We start from the raw sequence: 22,616 nt of genomic DNA on the forward strand, positions 1-22,616 counted from the left end.
GTGATTTTAGTTTACAGGTTATTGACACACTGATTGTATCATCTAGAATAGCCGACTGATGCTCACATGCCAATGAGTCTAAACACCATATTCAAATCTTTTAGCTCTGGTTTGGTCTCCACCACAGAAATGATTGCCAAGTGAGTGAGTCTCAATTCAGCAAAAGGCAAAATATCACTATAGTTAAAACAATGCTCAGTCCCTCAGCTGTGGAATAGGTGAGAACCTTTTGAGATCTGATGGACAGCTGTCTCAACCTATCACATCAGCCCTGGTGCCTGCCACTTTCACTTTACATCAGCTCCAAGCACTTTCCAGATGTCAGTGAGAAACAAACCCAAAGGATTCCTGTTTCATGATACCAAATAATATAGAGTGCAAGCTATTTGTTGATGCTTTAAAGCAGATAAACTAAAAATGTTCTGAAGAACAGAGTTCTTATTACTCCTATTTTAAATGTTGCCCAAGTTAGCAGTACTGTTAGGCTCATTCAAGGATTTATTACTTGCATCTGTGTTCACCAGAAACATCAGATAATTAGTTTTCACTTCACCTTTTTCCAGCTGGCCAGTGCATTGCTATTTTTCTATGTGAAGGTTAAAACACCTCCTTGACCAAGGCTAAATATACAGTGCTCAAAAAAATTAAGTATAGTTAGTATCACAGCATAAAATAAATTCATTTAAACTTTAGGTATACCACTAGCTTAGTAAACATAAACCATTGTGAATATATTTCATCTGCTCTTATCCAAGTAAAAGTGACAGCAGATATCCTGGAGAGTGCCCGGTTTTTCTTTTTGTCAGTGTCCTTGTCAGCATGAAACGTTGCCTGCAGCACATTCAGGTTGCACAGGTAGCCCAGCGCCTCCAGGATGACACATCCATAAGTGCCATCACCAGAAGGTTTGCTGTGTCTCTCAGCGCAGTCTCGAAAGTCCTGAGGAGAAACCAGGACACGAGCTGTTACACGAGTGCTGTACAGAACCATCAGCTTCAACAGCAGGACTGTTAACTGCTCCTTTGTTTGAGGAGGACCAGGAGGAGATCTGCCAGAGCTTGACAGAAAAAAAAATCAAGAGGGATGAGGACACTACCTACAAAACCATTCCCTTTCTGGGAGTTGTTGCTTCTCCAGTGCACCTGTTGTCACTTAACCACAGTGGTTTATGCTATGTGTACTGGACAGAGTAAAATCCCTGAAGTTTTACTGACTTTGTGTTATTGGATCTACTCTGACACTCATGCATTCACTTAAAGAACTAATTACATTTTATTTTGAGCAGTGGATAAAGTATTACCATAACAGCTACTGAAAACTGTCTTACTTTGAAACTTTGTGAACAAATTATTTTCCGTATGTTTAAAAGTGTTAGTTAGTGCTCTTTTTTTAAAGTTAGGGACTGCTGTCTGCAATTTACAACCAGGAGACTAACAGAAAATATGCCAGCGTTGGTGCTGTATGGTGTATTTAGTATTATACTGTTAAGGTCTGTCTAGGGTCTGTGATTAAGACTCGTAGATTTGACGTTGGTGTAATGACACATGTGGCCATTAAAACGACAGTCGAATGGCGTCTCCTGCTAGGCACGACTGAGGGCTGATTAAACAACAACGACCACGTGATCCAGTATCTCATGTGACCGGCACAGAGCCGATCATGTGACTAAAATCACAGCGAGACCGGATTTGTCAGTCCACCTGCCCTCGCCTGTGTTAGAAGGTGAAGTCTGTGCTGTTGTCGGTGTTTGCGACAATGAGGTGAGTTTTAAAAGAATGACGATGAGTTCATGCTCGCAGTCGGAGGCGTGCAGCCTCGCTGTGGTCGCACTGTTTTGAAATCTGAGTGTCTTGGGGGTGCTTGAGGTTCACACATCGTTGGCCAGGCCCGCATTGTGATATCTATGTTACAAATATTGGCAGGCTGCTGAGAGAAACTCTGGGTGTCCTCTTACTGTGGGCCTGTCTGCACTCCGCCGCCTCCGGGGGCTGCTCGTCGTTTTTCTGCCGAAAATCTCTCCGCGTCAGCGGCCTGAACGGAGTCGACCCCGGTGCCCCTCTCTTTCTCACTCCTTATCTGGAGAAGGGCGCCATAGATGAAGGTAAACTTGTATTTGGGTTACTGTGAAGTAAAGTACTATAGATTGGCTTCGTGCTTTTTGTGTTGCACATCCACAATGTGGCGATATGTCGTTCTTCCAGCCAGGAAACTGAGTCTGGTGGGAGACCTGCCAGGAGGCAATAAGTCAGTCAAGAGTTATGCTGGATACCTCACAGTCAACAAAAAATACAACAGCAACCTCTTCTTTTGGTTCTTCCCTGCTTCCATGGTAGGCCTAACTTCTTTTTTACCACAGGGGCTTCCCAAATTTACAGTACTCTTATTTGTGCAGTGTGACAGGAAATCACTGAGAGGACGGAGAGGTTTTAGGATCAAATCTGTGTGGGGGTTTTTCAGAAGTCAACTTTATCTTTAGTCCCTCCGTGAAGTTGTGATATTTAGTCAGCTGCAGCCAGGAATACCCAGGTTTTCTTGATGATTTTTAAAGCAAAAATCTTTACAGGAAGAGAGCTTGTATTACTTTTCAACTTACACTTGAGCCCTTTTTTTAAATTATGTCTTTTAATCATTAACTGAGTGTTTTTTATTTATGAAAATGCTCCAGAGCAGTGGAGATAGACGCATTTAATGACAGCAAGTAAAGTTTGAATCTTACTGAATGTTTTTTTGACTATAAAGCCTCCAGGAAAAAAAGAAACAGAAAGGATTCTAAACAACTTCCTTTTGCCCCCGTTGGACCAGAATACATATACAGCTGTGATCAGGAGTTTAAATCAAATTAAAAATGAGCATGAATGTCAGGGTCATTATGAACATGATTTCTTTGCACTGTTTTTTCGCTAGGGTGGAATGATTGTGCAACTCACATCTTTTATTGCGTAAAAAAACAGGAATTGGGTTAAAAGTATACATAGCGGTTCAAATCTATTCATTCACTTAAATCATTTAAAAGGTAGCACTGAAGGTTCTGCAATGTCTTTTAACTTGATGAGGTCTTCTCGTTAGTGATCATGATTGATGACAAGTGGTAGGTTCACTGTCTCAACATAAAAAAGGAAAAGGTTTGACACTACCTATCGGGCCAATGCTCAGAACAATGTGAAAGTCCAAGCAACTCGGTGGAAGGAAAATTATAGATTTACACAAGTTAGGAAGGTCTCTTGGGGCCATTTCTAAACCACTGCACACTCCAAAATCATAATTTTAAACAACTGTATGACGGTAAAAGTCCACTAGGTGGCGCCAGGGTCTTAAACTTTGTGCTTGCTCTGACGTGACTGATAGGCAAACCAGGAGAAAGCTCCAGTCCTGCTCTGGCTGCAAGGTGGGCCTGGTGGCACGTCCATGTTCGGTCTCTTTGTGGAACACGGGCCGTATGTGGTGTACAAGAACATGACGGGTAAGAACTGATTTGCAGCAGCAAGACTCCCAGGTTGTTTAAGCCTTCTTATATAGTTTATATCCTCTGTCTTTGCAGTCGGTCCGAGGGATTATGCCTGGACAGCCAGATATTCAGTTTTATACATTGATAATCCAGTATGTATTTCTGATTTATCATCACATTAAAAAAAGGGGGGGGGGGGAAGCAGTATTACTTAAAATGTCATTTTCACTTGGTGCTTTCAAAAGATTGAGGACGTTTTTTCTCCCCTCTCTCTAGGTCGGAACAGGTTTCAGCTTCACTGAAGATGACAGAGGTTTCGCTCAGGACCAGGATGATGTTGGCAGAGATTTGTACAGGTAAAATATGACCATCTAATTTGCATATAGTCAATTCATTTATCTTCACAGTCATGATTTTTACTAACTATTTTTCTTATTCTCCTCTTTTCTTTTGTAAGTGCTTTGACACAGTTCTTTCAGATCTTTCCCGAATATCAGTCCAACGAGTTCTACACAACTGGAGAGGTCAGCGTTTACTTTTAAACTCTGCGCAGAAAATTATTTTTCCACACTTCACAGAGCAGTATGACACAAGTAGCTATTTAAACAGAGCAAAATGATCACAGGGCTAGCAGATATATGCTTACCATGCTAACCAATTAATACTTCTTGCAAAATATAATGAAATTTTAATGTCTTATTTTGTTAAGATGGCCTCCTCACTATGCAATACATTCTCTTTGCAGTCATATGCAGGGAAGTATGTTCCTGCCATTTCTTACTACATTCATAAAAACAACCCTACTGCCAAGGTGAAAATCAACTTCAAGGGGATAGCTATTGGCGATGGACTCTGTGATCCAGAGCTGGTGCGTATGTAGAAGAATTTCATATATTTAGACCTAAACTCTGTCCTAAGATCGTTCCTGAAAGTGCTAATGTTTGATTCATAAGACATGCTTAATCATAAAACTTGCTCAGGCAGGAATGACATTTAGAACTTAAGCAGCTGTGTTGCAATTTTGTAGTTGCACAATGCCATCACAACTCATGTTGTAGTCACGCAGTCAGAAAACAGCCAACAGAAAAGCAAACTCTTTAGAAGACCTGATCGTGACGATGGTAGAGAAGGTTTGGTGCTGTGGCGGTGAGCGAGGTGTGGCAGAAGAGAAAGAGTTTTCTAAAGGCTTGGACTTATGTGACCTAAACTGCAATATCCCTACGTAACCGGCACGAAAATCTCTTGGATAAAGTCTAGAGTTGGCTTAGAAAGAGTTTAATAAAGCATTAAAGCATCTGTTTCATGAACAAGACTCATTGACTTACACATTTTTTTCCCTCATATGGTCTAAATGTGTGTCTTCATTGAAACACAGGCTGCTGTGTCTTTTGCTTTCATTGTCCACACTGTACGTTTGTCTTCCACTTCTCTCATGTTTGATGATATCTGCTCCTATATGCCGATGCAGAAAGGTGACAGTACAGTGATATTTTACTGCTCTTCCACATCAGATGCTGGGTGGCTATGGTGAGTTCCTGTACCAAACGGGAATGATAGATGAACTCCAAAAACAGTATGTCGACCAGCAGACAGACCTTGGAGTTAAGCTCATCCAGCAGGAGAAGTGGGTGGAGGCTTTTGAGGTAATGAGTTGATGTTTTTCATCATCTACATTTGCAGTATTTTCTGATTGTTCAAGGCACACAGGTCATGGATGCCTTTTTCATTTCAATTTCAATCGCCTGACTTCAGGTCTTTGATCGTTTGCTGAATGGCGACGTAGATCCTTATCCCTCCTTCTTCCAAAACGCAACAGGTTGTACCAACTACTTCAACTACATGATATGTCAGGTACTCGGAGTTCCTTGAAGCTCTTTTTTTTTTTTTTTTTTTTTTTTTAAACTGTTGCTTTTTAACAGCTTAAAGAACTCACAAATTTCCTTTGTGTGCCTCAGGAGCCTGACGACCAGGAGTACTACTCCCAGTTTGTGACCCTGCCAGAAGTGCGACGTGCCATCCACGTGGGCAACCTGACGTTCCACGATGGCTCTGAGGTGGAGAAGCACCTCCTGCAGGATGTCATGAAGACCATCAAACCATGGCTGGGGGTGCTGATGGACAACTACAGGGTAAAAAGTGCAGGGTCATTTTTTTTTTTTTTTTTTTTTTTTTTTTTTCATCTGAAATGCACAAGATGAAAATGTGAAGGGGGAGAAAAAAATCTGGATTTTGCTCATGATGTTTTATATTTAGAGTGTGAAACAAATGTTTTAGTTTTATTACTTGCTTTATTTATTTATTGACAAGTAAACTGGGCATCGTTCTCAAGTATTAACAGGAAACAATCTTAAAAAAAAAAAGCCCAACTCAGACACTGTCAAACATTTCGTTACATCATCTTCTATGGATGGGGTCCAAAAGGAAAACCTTACAGACTGTAGGAACACGAAAGAAGCCTGATGAAAACTGGAAGCACATTCTTTGGTCAATGAGTTCAGGATAAATTTGTTCATCCCCTGGTTGGTGTGAAGCACAGAGGTGTCAGCACTGCGTGACTTCTACAGATGACACTAGGCGTGACTGTCGATGGAGCACAATACTGGATGACGAGATGAATCGCAGTCTCCAGAACTGAGTCAGGAAAGCTTGATGAAGATTCAAAGCGCAGAGAAAGGGAGGGGGAGAGAAAAGAGAAGTGAAAACTCTGGGGTATTTTAAAGAGAAAGGTGGAGGAATGCAACCCTTCCAGGAAAGAGCAGCTGAGAGGTTGTTTCTGAAGAAGAGCAGAGCGCGTGTCCAGGTGGCCGGACAGCCCTTTTGGGGTGACGAGGATTCAGTCTGTTATCAAAAACAACAGTTGCTGTGTGTGAATCTATGGAGTCAGTTAACTGATACAAATTGAATGTATTTATCCAGGTCTTGATGTATAGTGGTCAGCTAGATGTGATTGTGGCTGCTCCGCTGACTGAGAGGTTCCTGCTCACTGTGAACTGGACCGGGGCTGCTGAGTACAAAAAAGCCCCTCGCTTCCACTGGAAGGTTCAGCCCACTGACACGGAGGTGGCCGGTTATGTTCGGCAAGTTGGAGAGTTTTATCAGGTGAGCGGATTGTGAAATAAAAGGCCAAATGCATGATCTTAAATCTCTGAGTTACTGAGGTTTACCGTTATCCGCTGTTGGTTTCTTCGTGCAGGTCATCATACGAGGAGGAGGGCACATTCTGCCTTACGACCAACCACAGAGGTCCTTTGACATGATTGACAGATTCTTGTCAACTCAGGGCTGGAAATGAAAAGCACCGGTGGAGAAGTGCAACTGTTTGAGCACCTTCACTTTAGAGAGCACATCGAGCACGGACCGTTGATTTAAGACTGATTGTCACAGCTAACTTAAATCAGGTTTTTGTTTTTTTTTTAACATTTTTTGCAGAACTTTTTAAAAACCAGAGGATACATTTCTTCTAAGCGTGTGCTCTCTGATGCACACTCTTAGCTTGGATACAATATCTGGATTGTTGCAAACAGAAATGGTAAAACTGATAAAGTGATAAATCAGGTTAACGTCTTAAATTTTTGGGGTTCATGTCTTTTCTTGGGTCAGTATGAGTTAACCCTTTATTGACCAGCCCTTCAAATTTACCTGTAAAATGGGCCCACCGGTGGGCCCATGGTCAATAAAGGGTTAATGTATGTTGTGTGAAATCAGTGCACACTTCGGAGACAAAATTCAATGCAGCCAAAACACATTTCACTCATCTCCAGATTTCTTTTAAACTTGTGCATATTTCACACTGAACTGTTAAATCTTTGTAAAGGCAACCCGATAAAATGGTTCATACAAGTTTTAAATGATTTCATGTATTGAAGCAAAAGGTTCTAAGCGGTTCTTTGTACCTTCCTGTGCCGCTTATAATAACTTTTATCTTAGTGTATGCAAAGTGATTGAATAAAGCTTGGAGGTGTTTCTGGTCCAACTGCTACCAGTTATGAATGCATGCTTTGTTTTCATTCACTAAAGGTGGAATTATTTTTTTCTAACACAAGTTTGGTTTGTATTAAAGAACCTTCTTCTTCAATATATCCAATTCTTTTTAAAGTTTGTTTTGTGAGGTTGCCTTGGTTTTGAGTCCGATTGTGTTTGAATGTCTGTCATAGTCAGAAGGGACTGTAAAGCCTTAAGTGTTGAAATTACTTGAAATAAAGATTTTTCTTTTTTAAAACATCACATTGTGTTACTTACAACCTTTTGCTTGAGACCATTAAGTGTTTTTATCATTGCGTTATATTGTGGTCTACCTCCCAGTACATGAGAGACTGGGGAAAAACCAAAATGATGCTGGTGCACACTTTATCTTGGAGAGGAAGTGGAGTCAGATCTGGTTAGTGTTGCCGTTTGTGGAACAGTAGTTTGTACTGTCACCTCACAGGAAGAAGGACCTGGATTCAACTCTGCGTGATGACCCTGCGATAGAGTGGAAACTTGTCCAAGGTGTGACTGGTCACTGGGATAGCTTCCAGTCCCTGAAAACTAAAATGAAACTATGGAAAAGAAATATAATAACTTCAGTAGATGAATTGAGCAAGCAAAACCCCGTGGGTCTGAAACTAAACTGAGAAGTAAACCAATTGAGGTGGGATTTGAAAACATTGCTCGATGTGAAAGTATTGTTTGGGAAAGTGAACAAGTTGTACACCAGGGGTCATACTCCAAAAACAAGTCCCTGCTTGGCTGCTAACTCGCATAGATCATTGCCTCCCCAAACTGCTGTCAGTCATTAAATGCACTTTGAAAATGAAATCACTGGAGCTCTTGATCATCCGAAGTAAGGTCCTGAAAAAGTCCTCTTCATTACTTAAAGAGGTCCCTCCGCATGTGTCCACAGTAGCAGCCGGAAATGAATTTCTTACACAACAATGTTTATTTTTATTGCTTATTTGTTTCATTGTTGTGGCTAAGATTTAATTGTCTCTCTGCATCGGCAGTGATTTGGCATTTTGACAGGATTCAACAAAGATGTTTGTGTACTGAAGTTAACTGCCATGTTATTTCATCGGGCATCTATCAAGCTGTCTAGACAGTTCAATAATTAATGAGTATTCTAAACCTTTAAAGCATCTTACTATTTAATGAGCAGTCATTTTTCAAGGACAAGCATCAGCAAATGCTGTTGATCCTTTGATTGAAATATTACTTTCCTGGGTTTCAGAAACAATGACATCATGTCGCGTGAATGAATGTTACAGAACAAGTGCTTTATTTTCATACCGTAATGTAACTGCAGTGATACTTTAACATCTGTACAAATGCAAAATAAAATGGAGACAATGTAATTACGGACCAAAAAAACAAACAAAAAAAAAATGTACAAGGATATGCAGGCAGGAATGGATCCCATCCGTTTGTTACATATCAACAATGTACTTAAGCGCTGGGGTGAGCCTCGACGTACAGCAAAAGGCAACAAGTGCAAACATTATTTACAAACGTACCACACGTTTATTCTCCCTTCTAAAAGAAAGGTGGTTGCATTACATGTACAGGATTATAGAAATTAATATTATGTACAATATTTATACTTTTAGACTTAAAATAATACAATTACAACATCATTAATATGTAGGAATTGTTCTCCACCGCTCTCTCACACACAGACACACTCACACTGTACTTCCATAGCTCCTTTTTTTGTATGCTTATATAATAACAAATGCATTTTTATTATGAACATGGATCCACTACCAAAAATGAAAACTCCTAATAATTCCAGTTGAAAGCGCGATGAGGTCATAAACATATTTTCACATGCATGAGGTTAATTTGGAATGGTCTGATCTAAACAGGGTTTTAAAAACAGCCAAAATTAAGGCAAGCTTCAGTTCAGAGGGTCGGTGCAACAAAGCCCTTTTACAAAGGATTTTCTAAGACTCATCACTCAATAATCATCTCACACACACACACACACACACACTAAACAGCACACACAGATTTTAAGGGTAAGAAACAACATGAATACATCAAATGCCTTCACAAAAACCACCATGTGGTCCGTTATGGGGAAAGATATTTTTCAATTAAACGGGAAAGAACAAATTCAACGCTATCAGGTCCTTAATCATGCCCGGCAATGCAAGCTCCAGGTTCCATTATTCTTTTTATGGGCATGTGAAACAAGCCAGGCATATTTTCTCTATAAAGCCAAACATAGTTACAGGTTCTCGCTGGTGTGTGAAGACAGGGAGGAGGGCTTTTGGGGGGGGGGGGGGGGGGGGGAATCACTGAGAATTACCTCTGACCTTAATATGGCTATTCTACCCTCCGTCATAACAGAGGACAAAGTGCATAGACAGCTCTGCGATCGCTCCACCTGTGCGTGGAAAGTATTTCATCCATCCTACTGTAAAAACACAGTGCATTGTGGTCATCATGCTCATGAACTGACATTCCTGGTCATACGGAAGTGGAAATAAAGAGGCGCTGCAGTTTAAAGGAGATGGATGTAGAAAAGGTCGCCTGTAAGAAACTCAGGAGATTTGGCCTTAGGTGTAACAGACATCTGTAAGAAAGCCCATAACAAAAATTCATAGAAAAACAAAAGAAAAAGCAGAGATAATTATGGTGATTAAAACGAAGCTATTAAATATAATAAGCCAGCAAAGCTTTTTAAGGAAGATTCAGGCACATTGTGATATCTTGGAAAGCACAAACACGAGCTGCTCTTCTTCAGGAATTGCAAGTTTTGGTGGTGGAAAAGAAAAAAAAAAAAAGATAAACAGATATATATTTTCTCACATACTTTTCTTTCTTAATACAAGTCGAACTTTGTTCTGCAGCAGGAAAGAGGGACAAAACACAAATATATATATAACAATATTCACATGCCAGACTGTGCACACACTCAATCAAATGTTATTTCATTTTGGTCTGAATGCACAACACACACACACACACACACACACAACAAGAGGCCTCAACGATTAAAAAGCTTCAGTTGGTCCTGGAGAGCGGAGGACGCTGGTCTCCGCTGCTGAGCTGCCTCACTGGTATCACAGTGTACAGTTCTGTCGCTGCAACAGCATCAAATGTCCTTGGCCATTCTGATCATTAATGTGGGCGTACAGCAGAAAAAAGATGATCAACACTGTGATGTATTGCTTCCGTCTGAGCATATGGTATTTTCACTGTCACGCCGTATATTATAAAGCTTTTTTTGTTTGTTTGCTTGTTTTTAAAGAATACTGCTGACAGGGAAGATTGTTAACAGTCATATATGTTTCTTGGAAAAAAGAAAAAGGGTCATTACACCTGCTTGCATATTCCTGTCTTCAAGACATCCGTGTTCAAAGTCTGACTTTAAACAACAAATAAAACGCAGCGACGTCCCCCTCAGTTTTTCAGATTTTTCAGTGTCTTCCACATTGCTGCAAGCTTACGCAGCTTACGGTCACTCTTTATTCAGTCCACTGGGCACATAGAGATGTAAGACCTGTATTTTTGTTTTTTAAGAGATGACAGTCTGAGGCACACGTCTCTGTCCTATGGTTTCATGAGCATCGTGATCAATTTTGTACCATTACAAAACAGGAAAAGTCACTGAAATGGTGCATGAGATTAACAAAAATGTCTTTCCACTAAGCACAAAAAAAGCAGAATTAAAAAAACGCGCCAAAAAACATAAAAATTTTATGCGTTAATAGGATTGGTCTATAAAAATAGATACTGTAGCTACTGTATAAAGAACAGCCTCACAGGCCTTTGAGGTTTTTCTTGATGAAGAATGAGGAGCAGCACGTGCAGCTGGCGACCCTCAGAAAGCATGGGTGGTGGTAGGGGGGAATTCGTGGCTGCAGCCGAGGTTACGGTCTCCTTTGTCCCTAGTGGATGGGGTTAATGTCTGTGCAGTGGTTGGTCTGCCCGTGCACACTGCTGCCCCCTACAGTCGTAGTGGAGGTGGTGATGGTGTTGTGCTGGATGACCTGCTGCTGGGAGCACACTGGAGCTGGACTGCCTGCAGGACTGCTCTCTGGACCTGAGGAGAAAGCAGAGACATCACTGAAGATAGAAGTGATGCGTAAAGCATGCATGTGTGAGTGCAAGTACAAAAGATAGAACCGAGGAGCTGCACACAGGGATACATAAAGTATGCATAATGGTAAAATCTAGCAAAATAAACACAGGATCTCTCATTATATTACAAAAAAATCTTTATTAGCAGAAGAGCATTTATTTCAAAACATCTGACAACCTAAGGTTACACCAAATGTCTCATCCTCCATCTCAAAATAGACGATAATGGATAACACAAAAATGGAAACGTGAATCATTCCACTCCGTAAATACGCCTGATGGATTTTGGACACATTGTAGGTGACATCTTTACACCAGTTAGACTCATCGATGAAAGTCATTCCAGCCCAGGCTGGGAGTTGGCTTTCTCTTGTACAAAAGAGCCATTCAGCCAAGGGGGGACGTGAGCCTTATTTTCCTAAAGCTGCACAGGGAGGTGACTTATCCTAATTACATGGAAATGTCACTCGAATCCGTATCAAAGGGTGGGGCTCTGATGTCATGTACGGCTGAGCCGAAGCACAGTCCAAAAATCAGTGAGATCCCAGGCATCCGTTAGGGCTGTGATGTCAACGTGCAGACTGTGATGTCTTTCTCACGTTGAGGCTCGGCTGCTTCTGTGCACAGAGCTGCTGTGAGATGGAAAAAATAAGTCTCAAAAGGGATTCAGACAGCCAGCTACCAGAGTGTGCAACACCCATATGTCAAAGGAAGAGTCCTGCAGCGAGCGTGGGAGCTGGATACCAGCACACTGGAACGAAAAGCCTTGCCAGTTACTGTGTGTCCATCAGACTTGTGTCTGTAGGGTTTATTCCTTTCCACCGCAGAGCTAAGGCACACAGTTAAAGGTGTGTGAGTGTGTTTATGTTTAAGCTACTCACTGAGGTAACCTTGGGACTCTTTCTGCATAGTGGTGATGGGACAGTCCTTGTGTGTGAGGAGAAGCTGCTTGAGCTGTGTCACCTCGTTCTTTAGCATTGTGACTTCATTCTGAGAAAAAGAAAAATATTTTAAGATTTCAGTGAATTGACATTTCTTGGCAACTCTTCATCCTTAACTACCTAAAAACAAACAGTAAAATTCCCAGGTCATATTACCCAATATAAACAAATCAAAATCCACGGTGATGGCCCTGAGTTGCAGTCGTTACTGTACATAGATTTAGAAGCTCTAAAGGTGTTCTTTGTTTTTTTTTGGTTTTTACCTGAAGCTGCATGTTGGTCTGTGTGAGCTCCTCTGCCTTCTTCTCTAATGACATCACCCAAACTTTTCGCTTCTGTCTGCATCTTGTTGCAGCCGCTCTGTTTCGCTCCAGAAACTTTCGCCGACGTTCATCCGGATCCTCGTCCACTACTCGTCTGCGCCGTCCACCACTGGGTGGCGGAGACTGCAACGTCTGCGTGGGCTGCATCTGCTGGGTTGCAGGTGACATCTGAATCACGGGAAAATGGCATTAACATTACTGATGTCCCCGATGGGGCAGCGCCTGCCTGCCATGATCCGACCACATATGTAACCATCCTGACACAGCTGGAAAGCAGCCAGTCAGCTGTCTGCTGTAGCCGCTATGCTGCCTCAGAGCCTCCTGCCTCTAAACAACAATATATACATTACTTCCTGCAGGTATTTTATGTCTGGCAACTTCCCCAAAAACAACATCTGCTTGTACCACGTGCCTTAAGAAGCTGGGCTGTGGGTGTCAGGAGTGAATGACTGACTGACTGGGCTGATTCACTAGCTTGCCCACCTTGTTAAAGAGGTGTCAGGAGGCAGTTTTCCAACGCCCACTTCCACTCAGACTAACACCACCAGACGCAGTCAAAAGGCCCATTTCTATGCACTGACAAATCTTGACATATACTTGGCTAGGTCAAGTGTTTTCAGTCTTCAAAACATTACATTTTTATGAGAAGCATGGAAAATGCATGCCACTTTAATGGCGGCTGCACACACAGACAATGTTGTTTTAAAGCTTTAATGGTACATTTAAAACATATAGTGAATTGCACTTCATGATGTGGCACTCTGTGCTGCAAAAAGGCTTCAAAGAATGCAAGGACAAAATGCCTCTTTTTTTAATGCCGTGAGCAATACTGTCAATTAATACTGAAACAGGTATATTCACAGCTAAGATGTCCCAGAAGTATAAGCCAAGGCTGTCTGTTCATCTGGTTTGTAAAACTTCTTCTGCACTTGAAGCATGCCGTGACTACATAATTGCAAATGGTTGGTGCAGTGGAGCAAAGTTTTCAAAAGACAGTCCTGAACATCCTTTTGTAACTGTTCACTTTCTGAACTCTTCGTGACCCCTTCTCTCCATGGCAGGCATCCAACACTGACCTGTAGCTGACCAAACGAAAAGGAAAAAATACTTTTGCGCCGGGTGCCAGGAAACTCGCTATTAAGGATGCAGCAAGGGAAAATGCGTTCATCCACTCACTTGCTGTGAATTCTAAGCATCATTTTAGCCATGCTTCTATACTAAACCACTAATAGCTGACTTCAAAACTACTCAAAAGCCTTCCAAAGGACTGGCTTGTTTTAGTCACGCTGCATACACGCTGACTTCTAGCTGTGTGAGTGATTTTAATGTGCAGTGTAGTTAATGTGTTATTGAACTTGTGGCTTTGCCTTTGGGCTGCCTAAAAGCTTCTCAGCTCTCTCGGGAAGCCGATTTGCTTACCTGTGAAGCAGAGTGCATCGGAGGGTGCGGTGATGTCTGATGTGGGTGCCCAGGATGAAGATGGGGGTTGTGGGAGTTGTGATGGGGATTGTGTCCCTGCGGGTGATGGTGTCCACCCTGAGCGTGGCCCTGGTTGTGGTGGTGGTGTCCGTGGTGCTGGTATGCGTGCGGAGGGGCTTGCAGGTGCTGGTGCGGGTGCGAGTGCATGTGATGGTGAGCGCCTTGGTCCTGCCGTGATGACATCATCTCCATCATGTGGCCCATGGAGTTCATGTTGCCGTTTGCGATGGCACCGGGGTGGTGTGAAAGTGCAGCCTTTAGCCTCTAAAGGAGACAAAGTGGACACCAAAGACAACATTTAATATAAATCTCTGGGAGTATTTCGTCATTATGTTTGTACATATTCGCCTCCATCAGTGTGATGATTAAGCGCAGGCTATGACGTGACAAATGGCTTCATAAATCCACATGTCAGCAGGACAAGTCAAAGCCACTTAGGCTGTCCTTCATCTCTCCTTCAGTCCTGTCATTCTTGCTCTTTACCTTTCATGACTGCATCCCACCGGTCCCTGCTCTTCCTATTTACAACAGCCCCTCTCTCTCTCTCTTATAGAGTGCGTGTATTTGTTTGTGCATTTCTGCTGGTGAGATGAGATCGCCGGTAAGGTGTGAGACCTCAGAACGCTCCCTTACTGTTGACCCAGCAACAGGTTTGTTGCTTTAACTGTGTGGTCTACTTAGCACTGACTGAGACGGTGTCTCTGAGCAGTCTGGGATGAGAACCAGAGAGAAGCACACTAAAAGTGCACTTGTGTTCCTCATGTTTACCAAATGCACCTCTCCACTAGAGTGTGTTTTTCTGGGCACCGCATAAAGACGACCGCAAGCGCAGAAACCCAGCACAAACCTAGACATAAATAAAAAATGCATGACATATTTACAGTTTAATAGCTTTTAACAGGTTGCGAAACCTTATTTAATGAAGACCCTTTTTACCAGAAGCACACTGCTGATGTTAATAAACACTAAAATACATGGAAATTAATTATTCCTTTTACAGTTGATCTCCTGAGACATGTTTAGTAAAAAGTTAGCAGCAAAAATGAAAAGAAAGACATTGTGTCTAAGGCTACTGTTGTGAATTCCACAACGTTTTCTTTTCCCTTTCCCAGTATTCTCTTTTTTCCTCTCTGCTCCCTTCCCCCTTCTCCCAGCTGCTGTCAGTAAGTCCAAGGCTCCATATCTTTTAACAACCTTCACATTCATGATTCCCATAGGGAATGGCATCCAGCTGGTCTGGATCACAATGCTAGGACATAAGCAGAGCACAACACCATCCCTTCACTTCCCGCTCACACTGTCTATGAGTGGAAAGCTTTTTACAAGTAGGAAGGCCGCACAGTCCAATAAATCATTTTAGAAGATTGGGAACAAAAAAAGTGACTGCGTTTTACCATGTTTACACATTATATATGTGCGTGTGTGTGTGTGTGTAGGTGTGTGTGTGTGTGTGTGTGTTTGGAGTTAGTTGTCTTTACTTTTTCTACGGACAGTGTGGGATGCAGAGATGTGCACATGAAACCGGCACAGTGAATTTATGACCTTGTCGAGCCAGTTTTAGTTGACTATAGTTTCTGTTTGTCACAGAAAGGTATGCCTGACACTTTGAAGCAGGTACTTTTCTGGAAGCGCGTGATTTTATCTGTTGGACCTCACTATGAATGTTATTTTAAACTTCTACACTTCTAATGTCATAGATAACACATCCTAAACCAATATAATCACACCCTAACCCCACTAACTGCCTTCACCAAAACCTCTAAGAATTGTTCTCAGGGGCCACAACCCTTCCTTTTTGTGACCAGAGAGACATGGGTTAAAATACCACAGAGTTTACACACAGCAAGTGTCTTCAAGCCTGCAGCTGTCAGCGGCATCATAGTCACACTGAGTCTTACTGATGAAAACAAAAAAGCAGCACTGAGAAGTCTCTGACTTTCTTTAACACACTACAAACAGTTACAATCTGCAAAGTTTTCACACTGTGTAGCTATCTGGAAATACCATCTCAAAACACGACAGCTATTTGACATGCAGCTGAAGCAGAAAAGGGATTTAAAATGCTTACAGATCAATCATAGTCATCAGTGTTGACAAGGACATCTTCTGTACATCACAGGATGAATTCTGAGTTTGACAGCCTGCAGCCTGCAGTCGATCAGTATGAACCAGAGAGGTGAGACCCACGCCTTTTGTGCAAGAGAAAACCAATCAGGATCTGGCAAGCTCCTGCCACTCAAGCAGGGAATCACCTGAATGAATAGAAGCCTGAGGAGTTTGCTGGCAGCATGTCTACCTTTGTAGTCTCTATAAGACGTTTAGTAAACTGATGGCCGGTAAGATGCTCTTTTGGTGTCACTGAAACTCCCTTCTAGAAAGGGAGGACGCCAGGTGGAAGACAGAGAGCATAAATGGTGAAGGGGAGTATTGAGAGAGACAAAGACTAGAGGTGGGAAGAGATTAGATGGATTCCAGTGTTTCTTCCCCACACACCATTAGCCTGAAATGGCAATTGGTCATTTGTCAGCGTCTCAGCGAGCTGTCCAGCTGGCACTATCTGTATATTAATTCAATTAGCCTGCATTCAAAGAGGCCTGCGAGTGTCAAAGTACAGAGGGACTGCAGGTCAAAGAGCCAAGGGGCCGATGCACAAGCCTTAGTGGCGATGGTTATATACACAACAAAGTACAAAGGTAACTGAATGTAATGCAACACAGGTTAATATAATACAGTTCAACAGAGACAGCTTAGCTATTACACATAACAAAATCAATCAAAGAACTACAGAAACATCTTGACAACATACAACTTAAATTTTTAGTACACGCATAGAAATTAAACCACTCTCTTTGACTGGATTAGCTGGCAGGACCTTCACACTTACATGATGAATAATGGAAAATCCAGCTCTTTAAATAGGCAGTATGAATATATAAATGCGCCACCTTAAACTGATAGGTTTAAAGAAAAGGACACAGTTAAAAGAGAAAACCCTTACCGTGATATAACCCTATTCCTGAAGCTAGCTCTGTACAAGTGTCTACCTCTCCTGCATCTGAAGTCGAGACACAGCTCAGTTAAACCCAGCTCAGCCAAAACTTAAGTCTTTGTATCCAGAACCACAGTGACGCAACTAAGGGACGTTAGCAGAGTGATGATGAGCAGGCTGTGATTCTCAAACACCTTCATCAGCCCCTTAATGACTCTTTAACACATGGTTGTATTTCCCCAGACTGTGCTAAGCACAAGAACTTAACCACCATGTGCATTTTACTCTAATGACACACACACAAACATATACATTTCTCCTGCAGCAACATGGCTGCCACAGAAAACAGTCATTAAATCAGTGCAGGTGTTAGCTTGCGGCTGTGCAGAGCGCTCAAAGATGGGACGGTATGCACCCTGTTCTACCACTGTCTGCCCTGCTGCCAAGTTGCAACAGGAAAATGAAGTCTCTGTGACACCATTAGAAAGTGGTCAGCTTCCTTCACAATAATTTTTATATAGTAGCAGCATAAATACACGCATTCTGACAGTATACTGAAAGTAGCAGTGCTATTGATTTTCCACCATCCCTGATTCAGCCATCTTTTGCCCAGAGGGGAGCTATCTCCTCTCAGACCTTTGCCCCCTGACCTCTCCACTCCCTCTCCTTTTTTTAGGCCTCTCTCATTTATGTGGTTTCAGGGATACCAGGTGATCATCCATTAATGATATTTATTAATGGCTGTGTCCTCTCTGACACAGGGGCTTTGAGTGATGTCCCTGTGAGTGCTCTGGGCACATCCTGAGAACACACTCAGGTTTCTGCTCACCAGATGACTTCATGTCTATTAACCCTGGGAGGAGAAACCAAGATCATGAAGCAGGTACAAAGGGAGGAGACCACGCCTGCCTAAGGATGGGTAAATCAAACCTAGCGAGGTCAGGGTGAGCACTTTTATTCCCCTTAAAAGTGGAGCATTGTACTATCAGGGGACCTGTGGCCCTCTGGCGCCTCACAGTAGGTTTGAAAGATTTGATCAGTCTGTGGAGTCACAGTTCAACTGCAAAAAGATCAAAGATTCAAATGGTGCTCTTTCGCTTCACATTTAAGGGTCCGCAGAGAAACATTAAAGCTTCTGTCTCTCACTGTCAGCTTCTTTGTTAACATCAGGCAAGCACAGTGATCGTGAGTAAGCACACAGCATTTCTAATTGCATAATATATCAAAGCTGTAACTTTCCTGGGAGTATTTTATATATGCCTCGGCCCCCCTACCTTGCACTCTAAACCCGACCCGGGTTCACCATCTGCAGCTGAAAGCAGGAGTTTGGCTCTGCTGCTTCGCCAAGCACTCCACGGATCCTGTTCCATCCTCCTCATCTCCACCGCCAGCACTACCCACCAGTGCCTGCCTACAAACCCACTCTCTGTCCCCTAAAAAGCCCATACCCCCATTAGTTCAATTTTATTAGATTTCCCTCTCACCCAGAGAGGCAGTAACATCCACCACCCCCTCTCTCTCTCCTCTCTCTCTCTCCTCTTTCTGTTTCTCTCTCTCTCACACACACACACACTACATGCACCTCTTGCCTTTTCCTCCACCCCCTCTCCCTCTGCTTGCCAAGAGCTGGGGACTGTTAAACTGATTTCCTCAGGGAACAGTGAGGCAGACAGTCTGATGGGAGTGCTGGGCTGTAATATCGCCCCCTCTCTCCTCTCTCAGGTTCTGGGCCAAGCTGATCAGAGCTTCCCTGTGGTTCCAGACACAGACAGGGAGATGGACATAGACTGACTGTTCAGCCAGGGCCAGACGTTCCGGTGGTGCTCGGAGGAACCGTGGCGGTATGGGTGCAGCAAGACACACGCCCACTGAGAAGTGTGCTCCAAAGCATGCGCTCATACTCTTGGCAGCTTCTGCAGCCTGTCAAGTTAATGGATGGGGCTCTGACTCCAGTCTGCATATCCCCACTGTTCCCTCTCTTGTAAAGCCCTGCTCGAGTGCAGCCTACATGGTTATCACTACACCCACTGTCACAATCTTGAATACAGACAATGCCCCTGAGTGAGAGAGACAGACAGAGCATGAATACAATGCTAAACACTTACATACTCTTAAGTTGTGGGATTAAAAGAGGCATCACGAGTCATTGTGTCGATAAACGTAAGTGGAATCAAATGTAGTTTGAAAGATGTTTAAAATATCAGATCTCTAATGTTAGTGTATTTTGGCCGTTACTCAAAAATTTTTCACAATAGCTTTTTTTTAAATTAATGGTTTGAGTTTTGGTTCTTGTTCTCTGATAATAAATAGCCCCTCTTTACGCGCACTGTCAATACACCCACAGGCGTGAGAAGCCACTTGTGTTTCGACATGCCAAAATTTCCAAGAAGTAATCGTTGAAAACATGAAGCATGAACTTGTCTGATTCAGATCACCTCCTCAGTATTGTTAAAGTTATTTTGGTGTGAGTGTCTTGTTTTTTTTGCTCAGGCTCCAGGAGTGCTAATGGTGGCTGGACCAGTCCGGTCTGGATCGCGCAGTGATGATGGCAGCTGGTTTACCCAAGCTTGGCTCTGCTTGTGTCCCTTCCCATTCATAGGCCCTGAACCATAACCAAATGGCCTTCACATACACCACCCATCAGCACACCTAAAAAAAACAAGCAGTCATCCAAAGACAAACAGATGCGACACTCTGTGCCACCAACGCCACTCTTGTCCCAAAAACTCAACCCAACATAGAAGCGCGCACACACACACACACACGAAACTACTCAGAAGCTTCATCCTCTTCTATAAAGCTTGCTGATCTTGCTTCAGAGTATATTATGAGCCAGGAACATGTTTTACTCCTGCTAGGTCCCCTACACCCCCTCAATCATACTAGTAGTACCTTGCAGAAGCTTTCACACCAATACTTTGCCCAGGCAAGCACTTTAGCACATTTTCAACAATACTTTCCATTTACAGTTGCACATATATCACCATTCACATACACTGGTCACATGAGCGCTGGAGTAAAAATGAAGCAAAAGGTCAGCTATTTCTAGAAAACACAACAACACAAAAACAGACAAACAGAAATGAAAAAAGTATAAAAATAGATTTTTATTTTTTTAATTTATTTATTTTGATTGGCCCGACAATGAAGTGGAACTGAAGCGAAATATAACACATTAGTATAAAACAGCCATGGCAGCAGAAATCATAGATCAGCTGTTGTCTCAAAGCAAGTGATGCTTTGAGCACTATCCATCATCAGAGAAAACTATGGTGATGACAAATGTGTACCGACACAAAGGTATATGAGCAGAACTATAATGTGGGTTTTTTCCATTTTAATGACAGTCAAAAAACAAACTCCTCTGTCGCTGTTTTGTAATGAGAGTTTTTAACCTAAAACTTGATCAGCTGCATTTCCAAAAGTATCTGTTAATGGTTATAAAGTGGTAGAAGTGTGGATGCATGCACGTTGTAAGATGAATATGCGTTAGTACGGCTGTACCTTGCAAACAGAAAGGATCCCAAACTGTGGATCTGTCCCCTAAGAATCAGGTCAGCAAATTTTGGGGGTTGTGTTTTATATCAAAGCTCAAGACCCTTCATATTTACAAAGTGGATTTGTGCTTGAATTATCAGGTAAAATATTTTATTTCAAAGGTTTTTTTTGTTGTATGTTTAACTGTGCGAGTGCTTCTGCTGTAATATTTTTGTCTCTATTCTTATAGTCAAGCTCTCTGATTTTAAAAAGTGCTATTTAATAAAAAAAATAAAATTAATACACTCACACACACCACTGTGTAAAGTCCTTAAAAGACCGATAAACTAATAGACATGAAATGTAAATTTCATGAACTTGTCCTTTAAATCGTTTTCTAACTAACCGTTGGTACAGAATGGGAAGGAAATCTCATCAACTAACACATTACTCATTCCTCCTGCCACGCTCACTCACTATTCAAATGTGAATATGAGTTTTCTAAATATAATCTTACAAGATTCAATAACACAATCACACGCACGCACGCACGCACGCACGCACGCACACACACACACACACACACACACACACAAATATATATAAACAGAGAGTTGTTTTGTTGAGTTCTCACTCATAGCATAGTATCCCCATATTTTCCATGGCGATTTTACAGGGACATTAAAACACTATCAAAATACTATTAACAAGAGGGCTCATCTAATTCACCACCAATCTGAGATAATGTTGGCCGAGCAAACTTTTGTTAAATCGGCTCAGCTGAAAGTACATCCAACAGAGAATCCTGGGAACCAAAATTCTGGCTGGGTTTATTCAGTGGCATGGAAATCAATTTATAACTTTTATCTAACATGTTTTTTTTCTGGATTTTCTGTAAATAGATGTTGACAGGCATACTTTATAGTTGAAAAAGGTGATAAATTGTGGTGTCGTGAGGTTTTTGATGATTCATCTATCTATCTATCTCACTAGTACAATTTTAGTCGCACCGAAGCAGAAGTTCCTTTCTGGTTTATGTGGCAGTTGCACTGATCCAGCAGCTCTTGCGTCACACTCTACGCTGCTAAAAGGACTCATCTCAGTAGAAAAAAAACCCCACCACTAGTCATATAAACTTCTGCTGCATCCAAAATATTTAACCTTCTCTCTATGTGTCCTTTGTACCCTGTCACTATTTGACTGCACGTCTTCCACGTTTACTTAACTAACCACACATATGCATATAACTGATCTGTATCACAAACCATATGCAAACTCTGACTTCATGGTTTGTTTTAGCCCACTTTGTCCACAGATGTGTTTTGGCTCCAAGGACAATGAGTACCAGACGGGGTGCCAGTGCAGTGAAAAAAAGAGGCATTTACACACACAATCATGAGCATGCATACAAACACACACAATGTACATACAAGCTAGAGTTAACGCAAGCAGCCTGCAGATTCAGCTGTGCTCTTAGCTCAGCGTCTCTGCTCAGTGACATCATACCCCGACAATGCCACCATTCATACAGATGTTGCTTACAAAACCTGTAGTTAGACTCTCATTGTGTGTACTGCTCCTCCTCCTCCTCACAACAAGAGAATTTGCCAGAGGTGCTCCCCTACTATGGTGAAAGAAAATGAATGGAACACATAACAGGGTTACAGTGTATGCTAATGGTTTAACTGCTTACAAATGATTTTATACTAAGGTAATCATTTCATCAATCATGACATGGCAGAGATGAAAACTGTAACATCTGCAGCTGCCTCACTTTTTTGGAATTTGTGAGCAAAATAGGTGCAGTTCAGTGCAGTTACTGAATTGCAACTAGTATTTGGATTATCAGGATTAAAGATCAAGCGTTTAGCTAAACAGTGAACATGTACGAAAGAGTT

The 22,616-nt window shown here is 42.1% G+C and overlaps 2 protein-coding genes across 6 annotated transcripts in view; one reads left to right on the plus strand and one right to left on the minus strand.

Moving 5' to 3' along the window:
- The first annotated feature begins 1,660 nt into the window (after window positions 1-1,660).
- cpvl (carboxypeptidase vitellogenic like) lies at window positions 1,661-7,669 on the plus strand. Its single transcript, XM_063486326.1, has 13 exons — window positions 1,661-1,760; window positions 1,923-2,101; window positions 2,202-2,329; window positions 3,346-3,460; window positions 3,539-3,597; window positions 3,722-3,801; window positions 3,903-3,969; window positions 4,191-4,313; window positions 4,957-5,088; window positions 5,198-5,296; window positions 5,401-5,574; window positions 6,362-6,544; window positions 6,639-7,669. Exons 1-13 carry the CDS (start codon window positions 1,756-1,758, stop codon window positions 6,735-6,737), a joined length of 1,443 nt encoding a protein of 480 aa, XP_063342396.1. The 5' UTR covers window positions 1,661-1,755; the 3' UTR covers window positions 6,738-7,669.
- A 2,031-nt stretch (window positions 7,670-9,700) lies between these two features.
- Window positions 9,701-22,616, minus strand: part of creb5b (cAMP responsive element binding protein 5b) — a 41,513-nt gene continuing 28,597 nt past the window's right edge. For 3 of the 5 annotated variants that reach the window (XM_063488112.1, XM_063488111.1, XM_063488108.1), the window contains exons 8-11: window positions 14,193-14,516; window positions 12,714-12,941; window positions 12,391-12,499; window positions 9,701-11,471 (exon numbers count right to left, since the gene is read on the minus strand). In XM_063488112.1, coding sequence (XP_063344182.1) covers window positions 11,317-11,471; window positions 12,391-12,499; window positions 12,714-12,941; window positions 14,193-14,516 — 816 coding nt within the window. In that variant the 3' untranslated portion in view covers window positions 9,701-11,316. The remainder of the gene's footprint in view (window positions 11,472-12,390; window positions 12,500-12,713; window positions 12,942-14,192; window positions 14,517-22,616) is intronic. The other 2 variants (XM_063488110.1, XM_063488109.1) reach the window with 2 other exon arrangements.

The sequence above is a fragment of the Pelmatolapia mariae genome, linkage group LG10_11 (assembly GCF_036321145.2).
Source record: "Pelmatolapia mariae isolate MD_Pm_ZW linkage group LG10_11, Pm_UMD_F_2, whole genome shotgun sequence".
NCBI classification, from domain to species: Eukaryota; Metazoa; Chordata; class Actinopteri; order Cichliformes; family Cichlidae; genus Pelmatolapia; species Pelmatolapia mariae.